Source organism: Pongo pygmaeus, chromosome 19, assembly GCF_028885625.2.
Source record: "Pongo pygmaeus isolate AG05252 chromosome 19, NHGRI_mPonPyg2-v2.0_pri, whole genome shotgun sequence".
Taxonomy (NCBI): Eukaryota; Metazoa; Chordata; class Mammalia; order Primates; family Hominidae; genus Pongo; species Pongo pygmaeus.
In genome coordinates this window covers 912,140-931,982 of record NC_072392.2, presented here as the reverse complement: position 1 = coordinate 931,982, position 19,843 = coordinate 912,140, and the positions used below count along the sequence as shown (strand labels likewise).

The window sequence follows — 19,843 nt, the reverse complement described above, 5'->3', positions numbered from 1 at the left end:
GAGCAAGGTTCAAGGAAAAAAGAAAGACAAATTCCTTTACTGTTACTCCTTTTCCTGGCTTCCTAAGCATAACTGTGTTTACAAATGTCTGGATTTAGCCAGTCCTTGTTTTTCTTTTGACACAGCTACAAGCCACAAGTTATGCATTATATGATTAACTGCTTTTGTTTCACTTTTGTTAAGTCTGCTTATAAAAACTCCATTCTGTCTTTATTCAATGCTCAGCTTTTTAGATGCAAATCCACTGAGCTGGTGCATACCTAAAATAAACAGTCCTTCTCTTCTCCATATCGATCTCTCCGGTCCTCAGTTTCCCAAAACAGTACAACTTAGATTTTAAATTTTTAAGAAGTTTTTCAGTCAGAGTGTGGTGGCTCATGCCTGTAATCTCAGCACTTTGGGAGGCCGAGGTGGAGGATTGTTTGAGGCCAGGAGTTCAAGACCAGCCCGGGCCACATAGCAAGACCCTGTGTCTACAAAAACTTTTTCGAATCAGCCAGGCATGGTTGTGCATGCCTGTGGTCCCAGCTACTTGGGAGGCTGAGGCAGGGGGATCATCTGAGCCCAGGAGTTCAAGGCTGCAATGAGCTATGTTTGCGCCACTGCACTCCAGCCTGGGCAACAGAGTGAGACTCTGTCTCTAAAAAAAAAAAAAAGGTTTTCAAGTGCACCAGTCTTAAGCATAGAGCTTGGTGAATATTTCCATATGTCTGCTTGTGTAACTAACACTCAGATCAAGATATGGAACATCTTCAGTGTCCCGGAAAGTTGCCTCCTGCCCCTTCCCAGCCAACACTCCCTGTCCCCATCGTCCACCCCCAGAAAGCCACTGCCATGGACTTCTATCACCATCCATTTGTTTTGCCTGTTCTTGAGCTTTGTATTTAGGCTAGTGCAAAAGTAGTTGAGAGCTGGACGTGGTGGGTCACACCTGTAATCCCAGCACTTTGGGAGGCTAAGGCGGGTGGATCACCTGAGGTCAGGAGTTTGAGACCAACCTGGCCAACATGGTGAAACCCCATCTCTACTAAAAAAAAAACAAAAAAAATTAGCCGGGTGTTGGTGGTGGGCACCTGTAATCCCACCCGAGGCAGGAGAATTGCTTGAACCCAGGAGGCGGAGGTTGCAGTGAGCCGAAATTGTGGCACTGCACTCCAGCCTGGGTGACAGAGTGAGACCCTGTCTCAAAAAAAAAAAAAAAAAAAGTAATTGTGGTTTTTACCATTAAATTACCTTTGCTCCAACCTAAAGTAAATGGCCTCCTGTGGTGCAGGCGTACCTTGCTTTACGGCACTCCTGTGGTGCAGGCGTACCTCGCTTTACGGCACTCATGTGGTGCAGGCGTACCTCGCTTTACGGCACCTCCATGCTTAGTTGAGCTTCGAAGTTGCTGCGTTTTTTTTCACCTGTTGGAAGTGTGTGGTCACCCTGCATTCTCTCTGTTACACGTTGGTGGTTCTCACGATCTTTCAGACTTTTTTATTATTATGATTCCTGGGCGGTTCTCACGATCTTTCAGACTTTTTTATTATTATGACTCCTGTTACAGTGATCTGTGATCGGCGATCCTCCGTGTTAGCATTGTCATTGTTTTGGGCACCACAGACCGGACCCGGCGATCTTCATCTATGAATGTTGTGTGTTCTGGGTGCTCCACCCACCAGCCGTTCCCAGCCTCTCTCCTCTCTCTCCTCCAGCCTCCCTATTCCCTGAGACATAAAAATATCCAAGTTAGTCCAGTGAGTAACCCTACAGTGGCCTCGAGATGTGCGTCTGTCACTTTAAATCAAAAACTAGAAATGATTCAGTTTAGCCCGGGCGCGATGGCTCACGCCTGTAATCCCCAGCACTTTGGGAGGCCGAGGCGGGCGGATCACGAGGTCAGGAGTTCAAGACCAGCCTGGCCAACATGGTGAAACCCCATCTCTACTAAAAATACAAAAATTAGCCGGGCGTGGTGGCAGGCGCCTGTAATTCCAGCTATTCAGGAGGCTGAGGTGGGAGAATCGCTTGAACCCGGGAGGCGGAGGTTGCAGTGAGCTGAGATTGTGCCACTGCACTCCAGCCTGGGTGATAGAGAGAGACTGCCTAAAAAAAAAATAAAAAAGAAAAGAAATGATTTAGTGCAGTGAGGAAGGCTTGTTGAAAGCCAAGATAGGCTGGAAGCGGAGCCTCTCATACCAGTTAGCCAAGTTGTGAACACACAGGAAAAGTGTTTTAAGGAAATTCAAAGTGCTCCTCCAGTGAACACAGGAATGATAAGAAAGGGAAACAGCCCCATTGCTGATATGGAGAAAGTTTGAGTGGTCGGATAAAGATCAAACCAGCCACAACATTCCCCTGAGCCGAAGCCCAATCCAAAGCAAGGCCCTTGCCCTCTGCAAGTCTGTGAAGACAGAGAGAGGTGAGGAAGCTGCAGAGGAAAGTTTGAAGCTGGCAGAGATTTGTTCATGAGGGGTCAAGAAAGAAGCCACTTTCATAACAAAAGGGCAAAGTGAAGCAGCAAGTACGGATGGAGAAGCTGCGGCCAGTTGTCCAGAAGATCTAGCAAAGAATGTAAAGGAAGGTCACTGCACTAAACATCAGATTTTTGGCCAGGCGCGGTGGCTCACGCCTGTAATCCCAGCATTGTGGGAGGCCGAGGTGGGTGGATCACTTGAGGTCAGGAGTTCAAGACCAGCCTGGCCTACATGGTGAAACCCTGTCTTTACTAAAAATACAAAAATCAGCCAGGCCTGGTGGTGCACATCTGTAATCCCAGCTACTCAGGAGGCTGAGGCAGGAGAATCACTTGAACCTGGGAGGCGGAGTTTGCAGTGAGCTGAGATCGCGCCATTGCACTCCGGCCTGGGCAACAGAGCCAGACTCTATTTCAAACAACAACAACAACAAAACAAAACAAAAAACATCAGATTTTCAATGTAGACAAAACAGCCTTCTATTGGAAAAAGACATATGTAGGACTTTCATCCTAGAAAAGGCATCCATGCCTGGCTTCGAAGCTTCAAAGGACAGAAGGACAGGCTGACTCTCGTGTTAGGGGCCAGTGCAGGGGGTGACTTTAATCCAATGCTCGGTGACCATTTCGAATATCCCAGGGAGTTTACGAATAATGCTCAAACAATGGTATTCTTCACAGAAACAGAAAAAAACAATGCTGAAATTTACATGGAACCAAAACAGAAATAACAAAATGGGAAGAATCACATTACCTGACTTTATTTGTTTATTTTTTTGAGACAGAGCCTTGCTCTGTCACCCAGGCTGGAGTGCAGTGGCGCAATCTTACCTCACTGCAACCTCCGCCTCCCGGGTTCAAGTGATTCTCCTGCCTCAGCCTCCCGAATAGCTGGGATTACAGGCACCTGCCACCAGGCCCAGCTGATTTTTGTATTTTCAGTAGAGACAGGCTTTCACCATGTTGACCAGGCTGGTCTCAAACTCCTGACCTCCGGTCATCTGCCCGCTCCAGCCTCCCACAGTGCTGGGATTACAGGTGTGAGACACCGCACCTGGCCTCTCTGAAGACTTTTGATGCAGCTTTGGTGGAATAATGGTCAGGGCTGGGCTCCCTCAGCTGCTCTTCCCTCTGTCACTCCCATCCTCAATTCTTGGGCAGAAAATAAGTTTATCACCTACAGTCAGCCTTTGTATCACTCTTGAGACAGGCTGGAGGGTGTCGCTCCAGCCTGGGCAACAAGAGTGAAACTCTGTCTCAAAAAAAAAAAAAAGAAAAGAAAAAGAATAAAAAATAAAGTTAGCAATATTCGGCAATGATGTGGCAGGCAAGAGCCTGCAGAGGGTCATGGCCCAGGTCACCTGTCCTCACTCACTCAGCTCACGAGGCTCTCAGGAGCAAGTCCCTGCCTCCTCTCCAGCATGGCCCTCTCCCCCTCTGCTCACTCTGTGTTCTAGCCCTCCCGGCTATTTATAGTCCCCTCCAGGGGCCCTGCTGTTTCCCACTGTGTGCCACTGCCAAGCCTCCTCTCACTGCCTGAAACTCTGCTCCTGTCCCCCACCCGCCTGGCAGGCACCCACACAGCTTTCAAGATCCAATTAATAACATTAATAATAGCAGCTGAGATGGATTGGGTGCTTCCTATGTGCTAAGTGCCTTACGCGTGTTATCCAGTTTAACCCCCGCAGCAGCCCGTGCACTTGATTCTGTGTCGTCCCCCGTTTCACAAGCATTTCCTAAACCTGTATCCATTTAGGAGCAGCCGCCCTGTGCCAGGCACTCCTCGGAGGCACAGAGAGGTTAGGAAGTGCCAGAGCGTGGGCTGGAACCTCCGCTGCCTGACCGAGCGTGGGCTGGAACCTCCGCTGCCGGACCACAGGCTCCCTGCTCTCAGCCACAGCGATGAACTGTCTTCCTTAGCGTGGCACCGAAGCCTCCCCAGCCACCTCCTCGCCCCGAGTGTTGCCCATGCCCTCCCTTCCTCATCGCCGGGCCTTTGAGGTCTCTGTCATAGCATCTCGGAGATTTGATTGCTGATTGGACTCGCTTCCTCTCTGGGCTGTGAGGATATCATTTGGAAATGTGTTCATTGTAAGCAGCAGAAAACCCAATATATAGGGACTCGTATTTCCCATGAGCAGGAAATGAGACAGGCTCTTCCTAGTGTGGCTCAGCTGAACAGCATGAGGGAAATGGCTCTGTTCTTTCTTTTATTTATTTCATTTAATTAATTAATTAATTTTTATTTTTTGAGAGGGAGTCTCGCTCTGTTGCCCCGGCTGGAGTGCAGTGCCAAAATCTCAGCTCACTGCAACTTCTGCCTCCTGGGTTCAAGCGATTCTCCTGCCTCAGCCTCTTGAGTAGCTGGGATTACAGGTATGTGCAATCATACCTGGCTAATTTTTGTATTTTTAGTAGAGACGGGGTTTCATCATGTTGAGCAGCCTGGTCTCAAACTTCTGACCTCAGTTGATCCACCTGCCTCAGCCTCCCAAAGTGCTGGGATTACAGGCGTGAGCCACCACCTGGCTAATTTTTGTAGTTTTTGTAGAGATGGGGTTTCACCATCTTGCCCAGGCTGGTCTCGAACTCCTGACCTCAGGTGATCTGCCCGCCTTGGCCTCCCAAATTGCTGGGATGACAGGCATGAGCCACGCGCCTGGCCTCTGTTCTTTCTTGACCTCTTCCTGGTGGCAGCAGTAAAGCCACTGTAACTCCAGTCATCACCTATGAGTTCAAGGCAAAACGTCCCTTTGTAATCATCAAAGTCAGGGCCTTGCCAGAGGCCCCAGCATGCTTCACTTGGGTCTCACTGGCCAGAATGGTGTAGGGCAGCCATTCCTGGTTATGAGAGAGGCAGAGAAGGTGGATATCTTGCCTGGGACTGGTCTGTTGCCACTTCCTAGAAAACGAGGGTAGAGTAAGCAAGGAAGAAGGGAAGACGGGCATTGGGTGTCTGCCAGTGCCCTGGAGAGCAGAGACTGTACATTAATTTTTTCCAAATTTCCAGAATCGGAAGGCTCTAATGATTTTGTGTTGTAGCCTTCCAGCCTTTTTTCTATGCATGTACGTTTTTTCAGACATTGTAACATACTGTAATTAGTTATTAATCTCTTTTTGCACTTGATAAGATGCTATTCATCATCCATATAGTTTTTAATGCTATATAGCAGCCCGTCTTGTAGAAAAACCATAATTGACTCAACCAGTCCCATAATTCAGGTTGTTTTTAATATTTCACACTTACAGACAGCCCTTTGACTTATAACTTAATTTTTATGTTCATTTATAACTAGTAGCATAGATCATAATCTTATTACGCTGGTGTAAACTGTACCAACCACTAAACCTTTTGATACCAGTTACCAGACTGACTCTAGAAAAGTTGGGCCAACTTTTTTTTTTTCCCGAGACGGAGTTTTGCTCTTCTTGCCTAGGCTGGAGTGCAATGGTGTGATCTTGGCCCACTGCAACGTCCACTTCCCAGGTTCAAGCGATTATCCTGCCTCAGCCTTTCCAAGTAGCTGGGATTATAGGCATGTGCTACCACGCCTGGCTAATTTTGTATTTTTAATAGAGATGGGGTTTCTCCGTGTGGGTCAGCCTGGTCTTGAACTCCCAACCTCAGGTGATCCGTCCACTTCGGCCTCCCAAAGAGCTGGGATTACAGGCGTGAGCCACTGTGCCCGGCCAAAGTTGTGCCAGTTATAGGCAGCCTCCAAGAGTTTCTGTGAGTGCCTGTGCCCTGACAACTCTGGATATTATTATTATTATCTTACAATCCTTGCCAATTTGATACGAACAGTGAAAACTATATAGAACTTTACATTTTCTTTGATTACAAATGAGGTTAACATTCTTTTTAATGCACTTTGAATATTTGTAGTTCTCTTTAATTTTCTGTTCATTTCCCTTACACATTTAGAAAGTTGAGGTTTTCATCTTTTCTCATTGGCTTGTAAAAGTGCTTCATTGGCCAGGCGTGGTGGCTCACACCTGTAATCCCAGCACTTTGGGAGGCCGAGGCGGATGGATCACGAGGTCAGGAGTTGGAGACCATCCCGGCTAACACGGTGAAACCCCATCTCTACTAAAAATACAAAAATTAGCCAAGCGTGGTGGTGTATGCCTATAATCCCAGCTATTTGGGAGGCTGAGACGGGAGAATCGCTTGAACCTGGCAGGCGGAGGTTGCAGTGAGCTGAGATTGCGCCAATGCACTCCAGCCTGGGTGACAGAGCAAGACTCCATCTCAAAAAAAAAAAAAAAAGTGCTTTTGGTATTCAAGTGTTATCATAATATGCAGAACACAGGAAAGTTCCTAGGAGAGGGCACAGATGAGGCAGATTTGAGGGCAAAACAGGATTTTACCAGGTGGACAAGGGGTAAGGAGAGGTATATATATATATGTGTATGTGTGTGTGTGCGTGTCTTTGTGTGTGTGTGTCTTCATAGAGACAGAGTCTCCTTATGTTGGCCAGGCTGGTCTCAAACTCCTGGGTTCAAGTGATCCTCCTGCCTCGGAGGATGCCCCACATCATAGTGCTGGGATGACAGACGTGAGCCACCGTGCCCAACAAGGAGGGTTTTCTAGGCACAGGAGCAGCGTGTGCAAAGAGTGGGGAGCTGTGTGCGTGTCAGGCACTGCATTTGTGTCTTCATGCTGCCATTAGAGATTGCCATGAACTTGATGGTTTAAAACAACAGAAATTGATGCTCTCGCAGTCTGAAGACCAGAAGTCTGAAATCAAAGTCCCAGCCCCTCCCCAGGCTGCCGGGGCAGAGTTCCCACTTACTGCCCTCTTCCAGTGTCTGGTGGCTCTAGGCATTCCTTGGTTGGTGGCAGCCCCACTCCAAACCCTGCCTCTGTCTTCTCCTCTGTCTGTGTCTCCCCCTTTCTCTTTCCATAGGGACATAGCATTGGATTTAGGACCCACCGGTTAATCGACAATGATCTCATCTTGAGACCCTTAATTTAATCACATCTACAAAGAATGTTTTCCAAATCAGGTCACATTCCCAGGTCCCAGGAATTAGAATCTGGACATACCTTGTGGGGGGGCCACTACCGAACCCACCACAGGGAGCTAGAAGGAGTCTGATGTCACAGGGCAGGAGAATAGGACCCTGGAAAGGTGGAGCAGGTGCGGACCACAAAGGGCCTTGAGCTGAGGAGCGGGGCTGTGTCCCTAAGTGAATGGGGAGCAACATGGTCCGATTTGTGACCCGGCTGCTGTGGGGAGGGTGCTGGAATTGTCCTTGTAAGAGTTGGTGAGGGTGGGGAGGAGGGGGGACGCCTCACAGTGCAGGAGATGAGGGACGGGAATGCGGAGGCATCTAGAATGGCTCCCAGGTTCCCTACATGTGTGGTCTTTGGGAAAAGGCTGTATTAAGTTTGGGAAAAGGCTGCGTTTGAGGCTTCCAAAGGTGGAGGTGCCCAGGAGTCTACAGCCCAGACTTCTCCCGGGAGTGGGAACACAATTTGGGAGAGGAAGGTGAAGCGGTGTTGATGGAAACTGGCGAGTACCAGTCCCTGCCACCATCACCATTTTGTCATGAACAATTGTAAGCACACAGAAAAGTTGAAAGAATTCACAGTGAACAGCCATTCACCTACTGTCTAACGTTCCCAGTGATGATTTTTCTACTCTTCCTTTATCACACACCTGTCCATCTTTCCATCCCTCTGAACATCGTCATTCCATCTTGGTTTTTTTATTGTTGGTTGTTTGTTTGTTTTGAGACAGAGTCTCACTCTGTCACCCAGGCTGGAGTGCAATGGCGCAATCTCAGCTCACTGCAACCCCCACCTCCCAGGTTCAATCGATTCTCCTGCCTCAGCCTCCCAAGTCGCTGGGACTACAGGCGCCCGCCACCACACCCAGCTAATTTTTGTATTTTTAGTAGAAACGGGGTTTCACCATGTTGGCCAGGCTGGTCTTGAACTCCTAACCTCGTGATCCACCTGCCTAGGCCTCCCAAAGTGCTGGGATTACAGGTGTGAGCCACCGCATTCAGCCCATCTTATTTTTTATGTATTTTGGAGTAAGTTGCAGAAAGTCATACACTTCACTCCAACATGTCACTCACTGGAGCTCAACATTTGCTGAAGTGCATGAATCTTTTTTTGTTTTTGTTTTTGTTTTGTTTTGTTTTTGAGACAGAGTCTTGCTCTGTCGCCCAGGCTGGAGTGCAGTGGTGCGATCTCGGCTCACTGCAAGCTCTGCCTCCCAGGTTCACACCATTCTCCTGCCTCAGCCTCCCGGGTAACTGGGACAACAGGCTCCCGCCACCACGCCTGGCTAATTTTTTTTTGTATTTTTAGTAGAGACGGGGTTTCACCGTGTTAGCCAGGATGGTCTCGAACTCCTGACCTCATGATCCACCTGCCTTGGCCTCCCAAAGTGCTGGGATTACAGGCGTGAGCCACCACGCCCAGCCTGAAGTGCATGAATCTTAAGTGTGCCACCCGATAAATCTTGATGAATGCATTCGCCTGTGTACCTCAAGTTCCCTCCAGATACGGAGAACTTTTGTTTTTTTAGCCCAGCAGTTCCCTTGTGCTCATTATAGTGAACTCCTGTCTCCACACCACCCTCCAGAGGGAACCACTTTTTAAATTTTTTTCAGCCATGGATTAATTGTGTCTGTTTAGAATCTCACATGTGTGGGAGTGTGTAGGTTCCAGAACCTCATGTGTGTGGGAGTGTGTAGGTTCCAGAACTCATAGGCGTGGGAGCGGGTAGGTTCCAGAACTCATAGGCGTGGGAGCGGGTAGGTTCCAGAACCTCATGTGCGTGGGAGCGGGTGGGTTCCAGAACTCATAGGCGTGGGAGCGGGTGGGTTCCAGAACCTCATAGGCGTGGGAGCGGGTGGGTTCCAGAACCTCATAGGCGTGGGAGCGGGTGGGTTCCAGAACCTCATAGGCGTGGGAGCGGGTGGGTTCCAGAACCTCATAGGCGTGGGAGCGGGTGGGTTCCAGAACCTCATAGGCGTGGGAGCGGGTGGGTTCCAGAACCTCATAGGCGTGGGAGCGGGTGGGTTCCAGAACCTCATAGGCGTGGGAGCGGGTGGGTTCCAGAACCTCATAGGCGTGGGAGCGGGTGGGTTCCAGAACCTCATAGGCGTGGGAGCGGGTGGGTTCCAGAACCTCATAGGCGTGGGAGCGGGTGGGTTCCAGAACCTCATAGGCGTGGGAGCGGGTGGGTTCCAGAACCTCATAGGCGTGGGAGCGGGTGGGTTCCAGAACCTCATAGGCGTGGGAGCGGGTGGGTTCCAGAACCTCATAGGCGTGGGAGCGGGTGGGTTCCAGAACCTCATAGGCGTGGGAGCGGGTGGGTTCCAGAACTCACATGTGTGAAGCGTGTAGGTTCCCGAACCTCATGTGTGTGGAAGCGTGTAGGATGTGCTCTTTTGTGCTGCTTCTTCCATTTAGCATAATGTCTGGGAGGGTCACTTATGTTTTTGTGCCTTTTCATTGCTGGATGGTATTCTGTTCCAAGGATCTATAAGGAACACCGATTTTCTTTTTTTTTACTCTAAGTTCTAGGATACATGTGCCATGGTGTTTTGCCGCACCTATCAACCTGTAATCTAGGTTTTTTTTTTTTTTTTTTTGAGATGGCGTTTCACTCTTGTTGTCCAGGCTGGAGTGCAATGGTGAAATCTCAGCTCATTGCAGCCTCCGCCTCCCGGGTTCAAGTGATTTTCCTGCCTCAGCCTCCCAAGTAGCTGGGATTATAGGTGCCCGCCACCACGCCCGGCTAATTTTTTTGTATTTTTAGTATTGACGGGGTTTCACCATATTGGTCAGGATGGTCTTGAACTCCTGACCTCAGATGATCCACCTGCCTCAGCCTCCCAAAGTGCTGGGATTACAGGCGTGAGCCACTGCGCCTGGACCCGTCATCTAGGTTTTAAGCCCCGCGTGCATTAGGTATTTGTCCTAATGCTCTCCCTCCCCTTGCCCCCCTAACCCTCCAACAGGCCCCAGCGTGTGACGTTCCCCTCCATGGGAACAGCAATTGTTAAGGGATGGGTAGAGAAAGAAGATTTCGCCAAGGAGCCTGAGAAGGACGGTGACAGTCACAGGAAACGCACCGAAGTGGGGACGTCAGGGAAGATCACCTGGGTCAGTTACCTTAGGTTTAACTGCAGATAATAGAAAAACCAAATAACAGAGGCTTAAATAGCATTTGGCATTTTTTCTTTCTTTTATGTAAAAACGTCCCGAGGTAGACCATCCTGGGGTGGGCTCCACTGCGCCCTCAGTGACCTGGACTCCCAGCTTGTAAAAACATCCCGAGGTAGACCTTCCTGGGCTGGGCTCCACTGTGGCTCCATCAGTGACCTGGACTCCCAGCTTGTGAAAACATCCCGAGGTGAAAACATCCCGAGGTAGACCTTCCTGGGGTGGGCTCCACTGCGCCCTCAGTGACCTGGACTCCCAGCTTGTAAAAACATCCCGAGGTAGACCTTCCTGGGCTGGGCTCCACTGTGGCTCCATCAGTGACCTGGACTCCCAGCTTGTGAAAACATCCCGAGGTAGACCTTCCTGGGGTGGGTTCCACTGTGCCCTCAGTGACCTGGACTCCCAGCTTTCTGCTCAGCCGTCTTCAGTGGTGGCGTCTATCCTCGGCTCACCTCATGGTTCAGGATAGCTGCTGGGGCTCCAGCCATCCCATCAACTCTCCAAACCAGCAACAGAAAGAGGAACAAGGGCAGCATGGGTAGTGTACCTTTCAGCTAAATCAGTCTCTTTCAGCAGCTTCCTGCAAGTTCCACACATATCCATGTAACATCTTGTTGGCCAGAATGTAATCATATGGCTCACACCATCAGAAAAGGTGTCTTTGAACTAGCTGCTGGGTGCACTGCTGCTCCGAATACAGTAGGATTTCTGTTAGTCGGCAGGGAAATGGATATTGGCTGCCAGCAGCCTTTGCCTTGTCTGCCTTTTCTTCTTTTTTGAGGTCTGGTGCCCAAGCCACTGTCTGCTCAGCATACCCACCTGTGGCCATCAGAGACTGAAGCCTGTGCTCAGTAGGTCCCCATCTTCCTCCCCCAGGGTTCCTGCCTTCTCCGAGGATTGGTTTCCCCGTCTTTTCTGTACCCCTTTTCCTGTTGGGAGTCTTGTGGGCTCTCATGGTTTTGTGGGGGCAGAAATGAAAGGGGAAGGCCCTGGAAATGTTCGCAGGCCGAGCCCTTTCGCTGCCCCTGGGCCTCCCCCACCAGCACCCCGTCCTCAGGCCCCCTGCGTTCAGCTCCATGGTCAGCCCCCCCTTAACCAGGAGGGATATGGAAGGGGACTTCTCTGGAGTGAGATTCAGAGGGAAAGGGAGGGCATTTGAGACCTGGGTTCAGATCCTGTGACCTTCAGCAATTGTATGTAAATTGGGGAAAATAAGAACTGCCTCCCCGCGGAGCGTCCAGGCTGGAAGGAGCAGGGGATGGCAGGGCCCGTGGTCCTCTGCTCTGATCAGGATGAACTGTACACGTGGGGAGACTGGCAGAGACTTTCAGCCGCCTTCCCTGCCGTCCCTTCCCCCGCCTTCCCTGCCGTCCCTTCCCCCTGTTGATCTTGGACGATCTCCCAAGTGTGTGGGGTCCATTCCTGCGACCCCTGGGAACTGGTCAGCGTACAGGAGAGTCTGCTTGGCCGGCTGGAATCTAAACTGTGGGCAAGGCTGGGGTCCACTATTGCTTATTTTCCCTGGCCTTAGCTCCAGGCACCAACCGGCGGGAGGCTGCCCTCCATCCCCTCCTGTGCTTCTCCAGAGTGAGGAGGTCTCACCAAACGGCTAGGCCCTTCACAGAGCCAGACTCAGGCCAGCTGGGTGCCGCTGTGCCTCTTCCTCCTCCCCCTGGAAGGACCAAAGTCAGTTCACATCCCGCCAGCCACAGACACAAGTGTCATTGTCTCCAGGGCACTGGGCCTTATGTCCTAGGTGCGTGGCATACACGCATCTCAGTGGGAGGGCGTCCTGGGTCCTGCCCAGGTGCGTGGGGTACACGCATCTCAGTGGGAGGGCGTCCTGGGTCCTGCCCAGGTGCGTGGGGTACACGCATCTCAGTGGGAGGGCGTCCTGGGTCCTGCCCAGGTGTGTGGGGTACACGCATCTCAGTGGGAGAGCGTCCTGGGTCCTGCCCAGGTGCGTGGCATACACGCATCTCAGTGATGGGGTGTCCTGGGTCCTGCCCAGGTGCGTGGCATACACGCATCTCAGTGATGGGGTGTCCTGGGTCCTGCCCAGGTGCGTGGCATACACGCATCTCAGTGATGGGGTGTCCTGGGTCCTGCCCAGGTGTGTGGTGTACATGCATCTCAGTGATGGGGCATCCCTGGGTCCTGCCCAGGTGTGTGGTATACACGCATCTCAGTGGGAGGGCGTCCTGGGTCCTGCCCAGGTGTGTGGTGTACACACATCTCAGTGATGGGGCATCCCTGGGTCCTGCCCAGGTGTGTGGCGTACACGCATCTCACTGGTAGGCATCCCTGGGTCCTGTGGTTCTTCATACACAAGCCTGTCTAGGGAAAAAACTAGTCCATGTCCCCTGGCAGCTGAATGGGGCATTGGCTCAGGGACGAGGAGAGGCAGCCGACAGAAGCAGGTGCAGCGATCCGGGGGGAAGCGCTCGGCTGCCAGAAGGCCAGACTGGGCAGAGCGTGGCCATGGCCAGGCGTCCCAGTGACCTGTTGACACCATTCTCCGGCTGCTGGTTGCCTGTGGGCTGGTGTGTTGTGACAGAGGAGGGAAGAGCTGAGGCCCCCATGGAGAACTTGGCTGGCTGGGACTTGGCTGAAGCCTCAGACCTGAGACAGACGGTGCGATCCTCTGCTCATTCATTCGCTCCATGCACTTTCCCCGAGAGCCTGCCACAGGTGGGGTTGTGGGTGCTGGCGTACAGTGATGACTGAGATGCTCACCTCCTGCCCCAAGGGCTCAAAGACAAGGGGGCAGGATTCACTAAGGCGCCAGGGGGCCAGGTGCCATAGGGAGGGTGACCTGGAGGAAAGGATGTCTGGGCAGATGGCAGGGCAGGCTCAGCCAGCCTCCCCCATCACACTGCGCGAGATCCGAAGATGCCTGGCCAGGGAGTCCCGCCTGGAAGATACCCGGGGAGGTTTAACAAGCGGACACCACCACTGGGCAGTCCAGCGCATAGGAGGCTCCTGCTGGCCCCAAGGCTGCCGGCATGGTGATCTTCGTGTCTCCAGGACGCCCTGCGGTGCCAGCTCCCACTGGCCTGCACGAGTACTGAAGCTTACCCCTGCTCTGCGATGAGTGTGAGAGGGGTGTCCACCCCCTGCTGGTGGCCCCAGCCCAAGGAGGTCCACCACGGCCCCCAGAAGCAACACTGCCACGTTCTCCGTTCCCGGTCGTGGCGGGTCAGGGCTGGGGAAGCAAACAGGCCAAGGGGCAGGGGCCGGTTTGTGGGAGGGTCCCTCCTATAGCCATGCTGGTGGGGCTGGATGCAGGGGCCTTTCCGAGGCTGCCCTCGTAACCCTTTTGGAAAATGTGAAGCCCTGGGCTGCTGACCTGCACATCCCCCTTGCTGCACTGGCTCAGCCTCCCCTCCCAAGGGGGGTGGGCTCCGTGCCTGGGCTCTGGAGCCTGAGTGGTGCTGGCAGCCCTGGGGGGTTAATGCGGCTCAACTTCCTGGTTGCCTTTCCTTCCCTCCTCCTTTGAAGGAAGCCCACATTGGGGTAATAGAAATAAGCACTGGCTCCGAGGAGTCTGCTGTGAGCCCCTGTCCCTGCCAGGCCTGGGCACAGCCTCCTCGCCCACGCCCTGCTGCCTTGGGCTCCGTCCTCCGTGCAGGGCCTTGTTCTGAGGGCTGAGGGCTCCCCTCCCACACTCCAGAACCTGCCTTGGCCCCCTGGAGGGAGTGGGCTCAGTACAAATGGTACCCAAGGAGGAGGGCCACAGGAAGTGACATCGCCCGCCCCCCCCCCCCCCCTTATTCCCTATAAAAAGCAAAATGGTGACTCAGAGAGGAGAGTTGGAAGCGTCCTGCCTCCTGCTCCCACTGTTAATTTTTACACTTCGAATTAGGCAGAAGGCAAAGAAAACAGCAGCTTGAAATACGCGGCTGACATGCTCTTCAACGGGTAGCAACAGCAGAGCCGCTCCTCCCCGCCTCCCAGCAGCCCTGGAGTGTGCAGGGCCCGGTGCCTGCTGGCTCTCCCCGGCCCCTCCCCAGGCCCAGGCCCCTGCACAGCCCCCGCCCGGGCCAGGCGTGGATGGTGCGGCCGGGGCCATGGCAGCCGGGGGCCGCCGCCGGCGCCCACTACGCTACCAGTCCCTGGCAGCTCTGGTGGAGGATTCTCAGTGGCCTTTCTTGTTCCTTGTCTCAGACTTCAGCTACGGGACGGACGAGTACGACGGAGAGGGGAATGAGGAGCAGAAGGGGCCCCCGGAGGGCTCAGAGACCATGCCGTACATCGATGAGTCGCCCACCATGTCCCCGCAGCTCAGCGCCCGCAGCCAGGGCGGGGGGGATGGCGTCTCCCCGACTCCACCTGAGGGACTGGCTCCTGGGGTAGGTACACCGGCTTTTCCTTTTGGGTTTGGGGAGGGGTGACAGGAAGGCCTGGGTGTCGTGGGCCAGGCCCTGCTTGGGTTGGTCTCGAGAGATTGGGACTGGAGACATTTGGACCTGGCCGTTCTTGGTGCCTTGTCATCTCGTCCTGGCCCTGGACCCCTCTCAGGCTCAGGCTCCCCTCCCCACCTGCTTTGCCAACGCTGCCACCCCTCTCTCTCCCCCTCTACTAGCCATCTGCTCCCTAGGCCTCCCAGACCCCTCCCTGCCTCTTTCAGCTTTCCCCTGTCAGCCTCTCTCCTCGAGAGGACCCAGGAGAGGACCAGACTCTCCTCCCCTCTGCACCCAGGCCAGGCAGTGGCTGCATGTGTGGCCCATGGGCTCCAGGTGTTCAGATGCTGCCCCCGCAAAGCCAGCCTGGGCCTGGTGCTCCCTGTGGGTGCAATGAGCTGCCTGCTCCAGCCCTCCTCTATTCACTTTGGAAGGGAACAAACTCTGATGGCGTCCACCTCTCCTTGTTGACAGAGACGAGAGCTCTGCTCCAGAGAGAAGCGTTGTAGAAGGAATATTAAGTATGTGCTCTGAGACAGGCCAGGGATAGAAACTGTGGAGGGTTTGCAGTCCTTGTCATTAACGTGTTCCTGGCGACAGGGACTGACGCTGTCTGAGCACAGCTTGTGTGTGCACGTCGGAGACACATGAACGAGCAAAACAGAGATTCTGGAGGGTTGTTTGCCTGGAGCTGGTGGGGGAGAAGAATCCAAGCCGGTCCTCTGTGGGGGATGTGTGTTGCAGGGGGCGGTGGGAGTGCCCCATCCTTGCTTGGTCTGGCTCGTCCGGGTGTGTTTTGTAGGGGGTCTCCGTTCTGCCTTCTGACGTCCCCAGAGGAGCAGTCGCTGAGATGCCACGGGCTGCCTCTTCTTCCTCCAGGGGCTAGTGCTCCCCCACTCCAGCTGAGGCCGCCTGAACCCTCCCATTCTTGAGAACCCCCTGCTCCTTCCCTCGCCAGCCTCCCTGGCCACCCTCCACCCCCCGCAGAGCTCTCACCCCCCCCCCCCCTTCACGCACCGGGGCGGCTGTTATAGCCTTTGGCAACAAGGGCCTTGGCAACCGGCTTCCCACTTGGGGGAAGCCACATTGTTGCCATGGCAACAGAGGCCGAGGCCGAGTTTAGCGGCAGCCCAGCCGTGCACGTTTGGGAATGGCTGGCGGGGGGTAGGTGGGGGGCAGGGGGCCGGCGAGGGGGTTGGTCAGTGTTGGGCCCTCCACAGCCGGCATCCTGGGGTGTCGTTGCCCTGCCCTAAGACGGGAGGCGGGTTAGAGACAAGCGTCTCGGACCTGCGGGGGCAGGTTTTTTGCCCTGGTTCCCCTGGAGGCATCGGGCTCAGGGTACAAACAGTAACCCAAGGAGGCAGAGCAGGTGTTCAGGGACCTGAACGGGGGCCAACCGGGGAGAGCAAGGAGGAGGAGACTCTCGCACCCATCTCTGCCTTCAGCTCTCGGACCACAGCAGGGCTCAGAGCCCCGCCCCGGGGGACTCAGCTCTCACCCCACTGTGAGCAGCTGCAGGAAGATGCTGCGGAATCCCGGTGTGGGGCCAGGGTCTTTGCCGCTGGCTGTCCCCGCGCCACCTCCCTCTTTGCTCCCTGTCCCTGTGCCCTGTCCTTGTCACGTGACCACCACGGCTGGCGTCTGTGTCCGTCGATTTTCCGATTCCTTGGTGCTGGCAGGTGCCTTCTCTCGGGAGACAGATCACGGGCGTCACGCACAGATGCCCTCGCCTGGCGCTCCGGGGCTTCGGGGCAGAACTTGACTTGGTGGCTGTGCGTCTTGCTTGGTGGCTCAAGAGGGACTTGGTTTGAGGACCTTGAAATCCAGAGATGCTAGAGTGACTGCCCCCTAAAGTGCTTGTGGTCCCCAGGGTTGATGTTTACACCATCGACTAGAAGCCACGCAAGGCAGGAGTAGGGAGCCCTTGTCCAGCCTGGGGATCGTCCCGGCAAAGGTCCCATCCGCGCACCTGCCTTCTCTCCTCGGGGAGCGTTTCTGCCCTTTCCGCTGGGTCACGGCCCCACCTAGTGGACTCTGCAGGTATTGCTGTTTACACGGGGTGTCTGGAGGGAGCTGACGCCTCTTCCTGAGTACTTGGGGATGTTTTGGTTAAAAATCCTATGAATAAAAGACGGAGGTTTCTGCGGCTTGGCTGTGCTTATTCGGCCAAACAGGTCCCCTCCCCCACCAGGCTTCCTGCTGGGGCCTTGGGAACAGGGGGGACTTCTGGACCAAATCAGACAATTGTTGTAGATATTCAGATATCTGGCTTCTGGCACCGCCTGATCGCTGAGTCTTCCACGCCCAAATATGCAGCCAACGGGAAGCCCAAGGTTGAGTCTTTGTGTTAGTGTTCTCTAGAGAAACAAAACCAATAGGGTGTGTGCGTTATCTGTATCTATATCTACATACGAAGAAAAGTATTAGAAGGAATTGATTCAGGGCTCAGAGCCCTGCCTGGGGGACTCAGATATTAGAAGGAATTGATTATGGAGGCTTAGAGGTCCTAATCTCTGCAGTCAATTGCTGGAGACCCAGGACAGCCAATATTAGTTCCAGTCCAAGTCCAAAGGCCTGAGAGCTAGGAGAGCCAGGGACGTAAATTCCAGCTCAAAAGCCAGTGGACTCGAGGCTCAGGAAGAGCCAGTGTTTCAGTCCGAGTCCGGAGGCTGGAGGAGGCCAACATCCCAGCTCACGCTCAAGTAGTCAGGCGAGAGGAGCTTCCTCTTATTCTGCCTTTTTGTTGATTCAGGTGTTCAGTGGATTGGATGAGGCCCGCCTACACTGGGGAGGACTCTGTTTTACTCAGTCCAGCAATACACATATCAACCTCATCCCAAACGCCTCACAAATATGTCCAGATTAATGTTTGGACAAGTATCTGGGCACCTTGTGGCCTAGTCAGGTTGACCTAGAAAATGAAGTGTCACACTATTATTCCCTCAGCTGCCCAGGATGGAAAGCAGATAAGCTTTGCACAGATGAAAGTCTATTACTCTCAGGCTGGGCACGGTGGCTCACGCCTGGAGTCCCAGCACTCTGGGAAACTGAGGCAGCCAGATTACCTGAGGTCAGGAGTTTGAGACTAGCCTGGCCAACATGGTGAAACCCTGTCTCTACTAAAAATACAAAAATTAGCCAGGCATGGTGGCACATGCCTGTAATCCCAGCTACTCAGGAGGCTGAGGTGGGAGAATCGCTTGAACCTGGGAGGCGGAGGTTGCAGTGAGCCGAGATCTAGCCACTGCACTCCAGCCTGGGTGACAAAGTGAGACTCCATCTCAAGAAAAGAAAAGAAAATCTATTACTCTTTAGCTGTGAGACATTGGGCAAGTGTTCTCATACCGCTGAGCCTCAGTTTCCTTGTCTTTAAATAGCTCTAACTCTCCTGAAAGGTAGTGGGGGAGGAGGCCCCACTGTGAGCAGCTCTCAGACCACAGCAGGGCTCAGAGCCCTGCCTGGGGGACTCAGCTCCTATCCCACTGTGAGCAGCTGCAGGAAGATGCCGCGGAATTTCAGCATGAGGGGAGGCCTGGCTCACTGAAATGCACAGCCCTTGGCCACCAGGGCCCACAAGACTTTTCTCACCAGCTTTAGAGGGCTGGGGGGCCAAGAGCATTGCAGAGACCAAGTCTGATCAATATCTGCTGCACGATGACCAAATCTGCTTTTGCAGTCAACCTCCTTTCTGCCACATGGGGTGGCCCCTGGTGAAGCCGGGTCTCTGCGGTGTTGGCAGGACATGCTCCTCTCTCCCCAGCACGCCCTTCCACAGCCTTGCTCTCTGCCTTTGTCTTCGTTTGTGTCCCCAAGACATGGATCCCACAGAGCTATCAGGGTGAAACCTGAAGCCCTGCCCCACAGACCCTGCCCAAGTCCAGGCTGAGCAGGGCAGCACGGCAGGGCCAGGCCCACAGACCACGGGTGGCTCCATTCAGCTGAGAGTGCCCGGTTTCACTCTGAGAAGGAAGAGCCAGGACTCATCTCAGCTGACAAGTGGGGGTGTAGGTTCCTAAGCCAGGCCATGGTCTTACAGAAAATCCAGCTCCCCACAGGCCACAGACTCCTCTGTCTGCTTCCCTCTTGGGAAGCTTAGTACAAAGGGGCCACAAGGCAGAGAGAAGAACTGGGTTTTGTCCCCACTCTACCACTGTCTCACTGTGTGGCTTGAGGGGTGTCACTCAGGACTCCCCACCAGAGCTGCAGTTTGCTCATCTGTAGAATGAAGACACTGAGAATTTCCTCCTCCTGACCTCATGCAGCTCAAGCCACAGCTGTTGTGAGGTTTCTGTGAGATGGTGTTTGGCAGAATGCTTTGTCAATGTAAAATCGAAACAGGGGTTTAGACTCCAGCCTGCAGGAGAACCCAAAGATAAGGGTGGAGGTGAATTGAAAGCCTCACCATTGGCCGGGTGCGGTGGCTCACACCTGTCATCCCAGCACTTTGGGAGGCCGAGGTGGGTGGATCACCTGAGATCAGTAGTTCAAGACCATCCTGGCCAGCATGGTGAAACCCCATCTCTACTAAAAACATACACAAAAAATTAGCTGGGTGTGGTGGCAGGTGCCTGTAATCCCAGCTACTTGGGAGACTGAGGCAGGAGAACTGCTAGAACCCAGTGGGGGTGGAGGTTGCAGTGAGCTGAGATCGCACCATTGCACTTCAGCAGCCAGGGGGGCAGATCGAGATGCCATCTCAAAGAAAAAGAAAAAGAGGAAAAAAAAATCATCATCATTGTCCCTATCATCCTCTTCTTCCTCCTCCCCCTCATCACAGCTGCTTAGAGAGGC

General features: G+C 53.6%; 1 protein-coding gene across 5 annotated transcripts in view; it reads left to right on the top strand.

Annotated features, from left to right (window-relative positions):
* ABR (ABR activator of RhoGEF and GTPase) overlaps window positions 1–19,843 on the top strand; it is a 226,798-nt gene that overhangs the window by 89,537 nt on the left and 117,418 nt on the right. For 4 of the 5 annotated variants that reach the window (XM_054459706.2, XM_054459710.2, XM_054459707.2 and 1 more), the window contains exon 2: window positions 14,817–15,001. In XM_054459706.2, the coding sequence (XP_054315681.2) occupies window positions 14,817–15,001 (185 nt within the window). Of the gene's footprint in view, window positions 1–10,571; window positions 10,590–14,816; window positions 15,002–19,843 lie in introns of those variants that run through there. The other variant, XM_054459711.2, reaches the window with a different exon arrangement.